Here is a 7,028-nt window from a genome sequence, read left to right on the forward strand (position 1 = left end):
ATGAACTCTTCGGAAAACTTACTTTTTCCTGTTTTTGCATTATGTAGTTAGGTCAGGACTACATAATGATGCCCTGGATGCAGAATTAGTTAAATAGATATCTTTTGTGGCTAGTGTCAGACAAGAGATGGAGTACCAACTACTGGGGAGAGGACCTTCTCTGGCCCAACTTCCAGGCAAAGGTTGTCCTCTCAGGATGTTGGCACCCTGGGGACAACCAGTGCTACTATGATAGGGCAGTGGCACTTTCTACTTAATGAAATGTTATGGAAACCCTCAGATTTGTTCCAGCCATGTTTTTTTTTCAAGTAATTTACAAACTTCTGACATCTGCATTTGCAATGATCATGAAAAGATAGTGTAAGAATGACCTTACTGGTTCAGACCACAGGTTCTAATTCTCTCATTATCAGTGACATATGTAGGGAAGGATATAAGTGTAGGTAAGTTTGTGGTGATACGTCCTTCAAATGTTCTCCTAATCTCCAATGGTTTGGGTGCCAGGGATTTCCTGAGCCAGGAGGGGTTTCTTTGTATGCAGTAACCCTCAACAGATTTCATTCCTGAGAGTTTTACAGTTTTCCCCTAAACTCATATAAGTTGGTAGCATCCTGTGATGAAGAGTTCCAAAAGTAGAATGAATCGTAGAATAGAATCATAGGATGGTTTGAGTTGGAAGGGACCTTTAAAGGTCACCTAGTCCAATCCCCCTGCAATGAGCAAGGACTTCTTCAACTGGATCAGGTTACTCAGAGCCCCATGTGACCTGACCTTGAATGTTTCCAGGAATGGGGCATCTATCACCTTTCTGGGGCAACCTGTTCCAGTGTTTCACCAACCTCATTGTAAAAAATTTCTTCATTATATCTAGTCTGAATCTGCCTTCTTTTAGTTTAAAACCATTACCCCTTGTCCTATCACAACAGGCCCTGCTAAAAAGTTTGTTCCCATCTTTGCGCCCCACTAATGCCCCCTTTAAGTACTGAAAAGCCACAATAAGGTCTCCCCTCAGCCTTCTCTTCTCCAGGCTGAACAACACCAACTCTCTCAGCATGTCCTCATAAGAGAGGTGCTCCACCCCTCTGATCATTTTTGTGGCCCTCCTCTGGACCCACTCCAGCAGGTCCGTGTCTTTCCTGTGCTGAGGGCTCCAGAGCTTGACGCAGTCCTCCAAGTGGGGTCTCACCAGAATGGAGTAGAATGGCAGAATCACCTCCCTCGACCTGCTGGCCATGCTTCTTTTGATGTAGCCCAGGATACGGTTGGCCTTCTGGGCTGCGAGCACACATTGTCAGCTCACATCCAGCTTTTCATCGACCAGTACCAGCAGTCCCTCTCAGCAGGCCTGCTCTCAGTCCCTTGATCCCCCAGCCTGTATTGATACTGGGGGTTGCCCTGGCCCAGGTGCAGGATCTTGCACTTAACCTTGTTGAACCTCATGAGGAAATGGGAATGGAAAATTATTTTCCTTCTGTAAAAATAGATGTGAACACAACATGAAGTAATAATTATTTCTACAGATTATTTAACTACAGAGGTGCTGCTTCTGTTTAAAGAGAAACAGCTGAAAGTAACAATTTTTTTTATCCTGTTTATGCGAAGTGTTACATTTGGCTAAGAATGGCCCATATATGCATTTTTTCATCAATATATTAAGTAAAAATAGTCATCATGCTTCTGTCTGCTTTGGATTGATTCTTTCTTAGCTTTAGATGCTCTTTGTGTAACAGATTTTTTTTTTTTTTTTTATTTCTTGTTATACTCTTTCTCCAGTAATATATAAAACCAGTTTGCTGCATCTTCAGCCCAGGCAGATGACAATATATCTCCCAGAAGTGCGAAAAATTTCAATGGACTACATTAACCTGCCTGTCTTTAATCCAAATGTTTTCAGTGAAGACGAAGATGATTTACCAGGTAAGGAGGAGCTGGAGGTCTGCCATGTTATGGGTTAAGCTAGATGGAGGACAGATCACTTGTGTCACTACCCCCCTCTGGGAAACTCAAATCAAAATCGCTTAGTCTGATGGGGTCCTGTAGAACTGAATTAGCATAATTCACAGGAGTGGCCATCAGGCCAGTACCCTTTAAGGAGGAAGGAGTGTGAGCACTGCAAAGCAATTAAAGGCTTGTGCTAGAGTCTGTTGAAAGAAATGGAAATACTTCCATTGTTTCAGACCAACATTTTGACAGCTGAAAGTACCAAAGCTTGTGTCTGACCCAAGCATCAGAGTAGTCTAAGGAAATACTCGTGTGCTTGAAATGAAACCCATTCTTTCACAATTTGGGGCTTTGCTCGCCTAATTTACTTCTACGTGGTATTCACCTGTAGGTTCCAAAGAAAATAATAGAGACATTGATGGTTGTATATATATTGTGCATAGGAAGCACTCAACATTTTCTATTATGAAACATGGTCCAAGCTGACAGAAAGTAATACAAAAATTAAATAGAAAAAAAAAGTTAATACAAAGTCTTTCCATCCCTTCCTAAAAATTTGATTAGATCTGCAATATCAATTCCTTTCATATTATGGAAAGAGCTGAAATGGTACTCAGAATTGCAGGGAGTTTTGTTACAGGTCTGTGAGAAGGCTAGTAAAAGAATCATACTGCTCTGTTCCCCATAACAGCCTTCCTATTCTTGTCCACTTTTTTCTTTCTAGTTTATTCTGAAAATTCATTTCTGACTTAGCAAATGCAGGCTACTTAAATCTTCAAAACATCTTTGGGGATGTCCTTTCTTAAAGCCTGCATGTAAAGGAAAAAAGTGCCATTTACTAATGGGAAAAAATATTGCAGTGTAAATAATGATAACATGATAGGTTAAAAACCAACATAGCAGAAAGCTGCTCTTGGGCAGTGGAATGTTGATAGTGAGATACTCTTGGGACAGGTGTTCTTTAAAATAGTCAGTAAAGATTTGGCAAGGCAAATGAACAGTGAATTTATTTAACTTGCAAATTATGTAAACAAATAAATTAAAAACCATTGGAGAAATGAAAAAAAAATTGGATGAAAACACTTTGGGATATTAAGTAACACCACGACAAATGAGATTTTGTTTGATAAGGCACTTAATACCCATGACAGCAACATTCTGGGTTGCTCAAGCCAAGCTAACAATTAAACCTCAAGCTTTGGCAGATAAATTGCTAACCTGCAGGCATCAGGATGAAAGCACACCCTGCCAGCTGAGCACAGAACCATGCTGCCTTAGGGGCAGTTAAGTTTAGCTGACAGTCTTCTTCTAAAGGAACGAACAGAACTACCATAAAAATTTGCCAGCATAGCCACAGATCTATCTGTACATGTACGACATTTGTCACTGATGCTGATAAAAGCCTAATGCTATCAAAAATATAATTATAGGGCATAACGAGAATTTTAAGTAGAAATTAATTAGGAACTGGGCTGTGGCTGGAGGAGTCCTGACTAATGAAACTCTTGCCTGATCTGGTCTTGCAGATCAGAGATCTCCACAGAATTTGGCACACTTAAATGATCCTGGATATGTCTCTAGGATCCTGTATATTACTCTAGTGTCTTTTCCTCCCATAAACCCTGCTGATGTTTTTTATGTCAGAAAACTAATAAAGAATCTGGAGGATTCTTGGGGGTTTTAATATAGTATATACTGTTTCCCCCCATTATTATATCTTGTTCCTTCTTACCTTGACACTTGGTTCCAGTGTTCTAATTTCCCTGCCGTGTTCCAGCTTTTCAGTGGTAGTTCCTCTTGGAATCACTCTCACCACTTTTTGCAATAGGAATTACAAGCAACTGAGCAAGCTCCATGCTTCTGCTTAAAATCATCAGAATTGCTTCTTGCCTCGCTGTCCCTTGTTCACCACTACCACGTGTGGGAAACTCTTCCTATATACATTTGCCTCTTTTTACATTTCTGATTGCAGCCTGTCCAAACATTGATGTTGAGGTCTCCCTGACTACAGTACTCACTTCTTGAATCTTTTTGGCTTCCCATCTGTTTCCTCACATCTTGCTCTTGCATTTCCTATCTGGCTTCTCATCTATTTCCTCACAGCTTTTCCATACAAATCTTCTTTCAAGAACTTTTATGAGTTTTGTCTGTATTTCATTCCATCATATTCCGCTCTGTCTTTGTTTCATCTTCCTTCTTTTTGCATTACTGGTTGCTTTGTCACCCACTTTACTCAAGAGATAATACTACTTCCCTTTTCTCAACTGTCATCTATATTGTCCAGTTTTCCTAAACTCATTGAGTCTGGGGATATTATACTAGATACTATACAGTGCCTTCAGTGCAGGTCTTCGACTTTCTTTTTCTTTTCTTCCACTTCCTTTTTTTTTTTTTTTTTTTTTTTGATGACAACAAATGTCCAGGTAAAAACTCCTAATTACTGTCAGATCAGGGCAGGCTTGAGGAGCATCATTTCATCCTCCTGAAGCTTGGTTCAGGATGGCACCTGACTGCCGCTAGAGGATATCAGCCTGGGCTGGTGGGGACTTTTTTGTGCCTCACCATCAGGCAGCAGCTGCCCTAGAGGAAGCCAGGAGGACTAGGGACAAAGAAGCTAGAACTAGGGGCAAAAAAGCGGTGGCAGCAGCCACAGGTCTGTGAGCAGATTTTCCTTTCTGTTGTTTGTTGATGTATTTATTATCAAAAAATCTCTCTGAAAACTACTGAGTCCTGTTTCAGCAAAACTTTAATTTATTTGAGTAGGAGTAGTTAAAATTGGCTGATAAGTGTATGGTTATTCAGACCCATCAGGTAAATTCCTTGCTTTGTGAAAGTCTGTGGCATAGTGTAGACTGAAAGTGAGCTCTGAACTTTACCCTTGAAGATCGTTCCCAAGAACTTAATTTAAAGTTTACCACCAACCATTACAATCAGTGGAGACAGGCTGGCTTACTTGTGCAAACTACGGTCTGATCCATTGATTTTGGGATCTGATAGCAGTCCCTCCAAATGCAGCAAAGCACTTAAGCAAGTACATAAAGATAGCAGATAAAAAGTCAAAGGTAAAGTGGAATGACAAAGTACAAAAGATGTGCAGTGTTTTTTTCTTCTAACTAGCTTTAAAAAACTATGTCCCCCCAGTTTCTGATTGTTATGTCAATGCTGCCATGAAATTTTCCCATTAACGTTTTTTAGTGACCCGCATGTCTTCCACAAGTGCTGAGGAAACCCCCAAAATATGTGAAATACTGCTTCAGGAAAATTCCCTATTTTAGTGCCTGTTACCCAACCGCTTGCAGTCTGCGAAGGCTCATGGCCCCTTGCACTTCTGGGCCCCAGGCTGGGGCGGCCCCACAGCACAGGCCTCATCACTGCCATGGCGTATGAGGGGCCCCTGGGGCAGAGGAGGCCAGGGTGCACGTCCCCCCACGGAGCAGCGGGTGCCAGAAGTTGGATCCAGAGAACTGCAGGCCTGTCAGTCTGACCTTGGTGCCGGGGAAGGTTATGGAGCAGATCATCCTGAGTGCCATCATGTGGCGCTTTCAGGACAACCAGGCGATCAGGCCCAGTCAGCATGGGTTTATGAAAGGCAGGACCTGCTTGACTAACCTGAGCTCCTTCTGTGGCAAGGTGGCCCGCTCAGTGGACGAGGGGGAAAGGCTGTGGGTGTTGTCTGCCTAGACTTTAGTAAAGCCTTTCACACCGTTTCCCACAGCATTCTCCTGGAATGCTGGCTGCTCATGGCTGGGATGGGCGTACACTTTGCTGGGTGAAAAATTGGCCGGCTGGCTGGGCCCAAAGAGTGGTGGTGAATGGAGTTAAATCCAGTTGGCCGGTCACAAGCGGTGTTCCCCAGGGCTCAGTATTGGGGCCAGTTCTGTTTAATATCTTTATCAATGATCTGGACGAGGGATCGAGTGTGCCCTCAGTAAGTTTGCAGGTGACACCAAGTTGGGCAGGAGTATTGGTCTGCTTGAGGGTAGGGAGGCTCTGCAGAGGGACCTGGACAGGCTGTATCGATGGGCCAAGGCCAACTGCATGAGCTTCAACAAGGCTTAGTGCTGGGTCCTGCACCTGGGTCACAACAACCCTATGCAACACTACAGGCTTGGGGATGAGTGGCTGGAAAGCTGCCCAGCGGAAAAGACCTGGGGGTGTTGGTCAACAACTGGCTGAATATGAGCCAGCAGTGTGCCCAGGTGGCCAAGAAGGCCAACAGCATCCTGGTTTGTATCAGGAATAGTGTGGCCAGCAGGAGCAGGGAAGTGATCATCTCCCTGTACTCGGCACTGGCGAGGCCGCACCTCGAATACTGTATTCAGTTTTGGGCCCCTCACTACACTGAGGTGCTGGAGCATGTCCAGAATAGGGCAACAAAGCTGGTGAGGGGTCTGGAGCACAAGTCTGATGAGGACCGGCTGAGGGAACTGGGGTTGTTTAGTCTGGAGAAGAGGAGGCTGAGGGGAGACCTTATCGCCCTCTACAACTGCCTGACAGGGGGGTGTAACAAGGTGAGTGTTGGTCTCTTCTACCAAGTAACAAGCGATAGGACAAGAGGAAATGGCCTCAAGCTGCACCAGGGGAGGTTTAGATTGGATATTAGGAAAAATTTCTTCATTGAAAGGGTTGTCAAGCATTGGAATAGGCTGCCCAGGGAAGCAGTGGAGTCCCCATCCCTGGAGGTATTTAAAAGACAGGTAGATGTGGTGCTTAGGGACATGGTTTAGTGGTGGACTTGGCAGTGCTAGGTTAACAGTTGGACTTGATGATGGACTTAGGTCTTTTCCAACCTAAGTGATCCTATGATTCTGTGACACGCTGTGTTGTTTGTTGCAGTGCCTGGCGCCCCCGGTGCCCCCGCCAGCAGCCCGCCGTGCACCGTCAACATCCCCATCGCCCCCATCCACAGCTCAGCCCAGGCCATGTCGCCCACGCAGAGCATCGGCCTGGTCCAGTCGCTGCTGGCCAATCAGAACGTGCAGCTGGACGTGCTGGCCAATCCACCGGCGGAAGCGGGGGGTGACGGGGCGGGGCCCTTCCCGGGGGTGCCAGGACGCTTTCCTGGCCCTGGGGCGGGGGCGCTTGCT

The 7,028-nt window shown here is 44.7% G+C and overlaps 1 protein-coding gene across 1 annotated transcript in view; it reads left to right on the top strand.

The window, feature by feature from the left end:
* Positions 1–7,028, top strand: part of TULP4 (TUB like protein 4) — a 126,390-nt gene that overhangs the window by 115,027 nt on the left and 4,335 nt on the right. The window contains 2 exon segments of the mRNA XM_035899866.1: positions 1,774–1,917; positions 6,778–6,960. Coding sequence (XP_035755759.1) covers positions 1,774–1,917; positions 6,778–6,960 — 327 coding nt within the window.

Source organism: Egretta garzetta, unplaced genomic scaffold (assembly GCF_000687185.1).
Source record: "Egretta garzetta isolate BGI_Z169 unplaced genomic scaffold, ASM68718v1 scaffold397, whole genome shotgun sequence".
Lineage (NCBI taxonomy): Eukaryota > Metazoa > Chordata > Aves > Pelecaniformes > Ardeidae > Egretta > Egretta garzetta.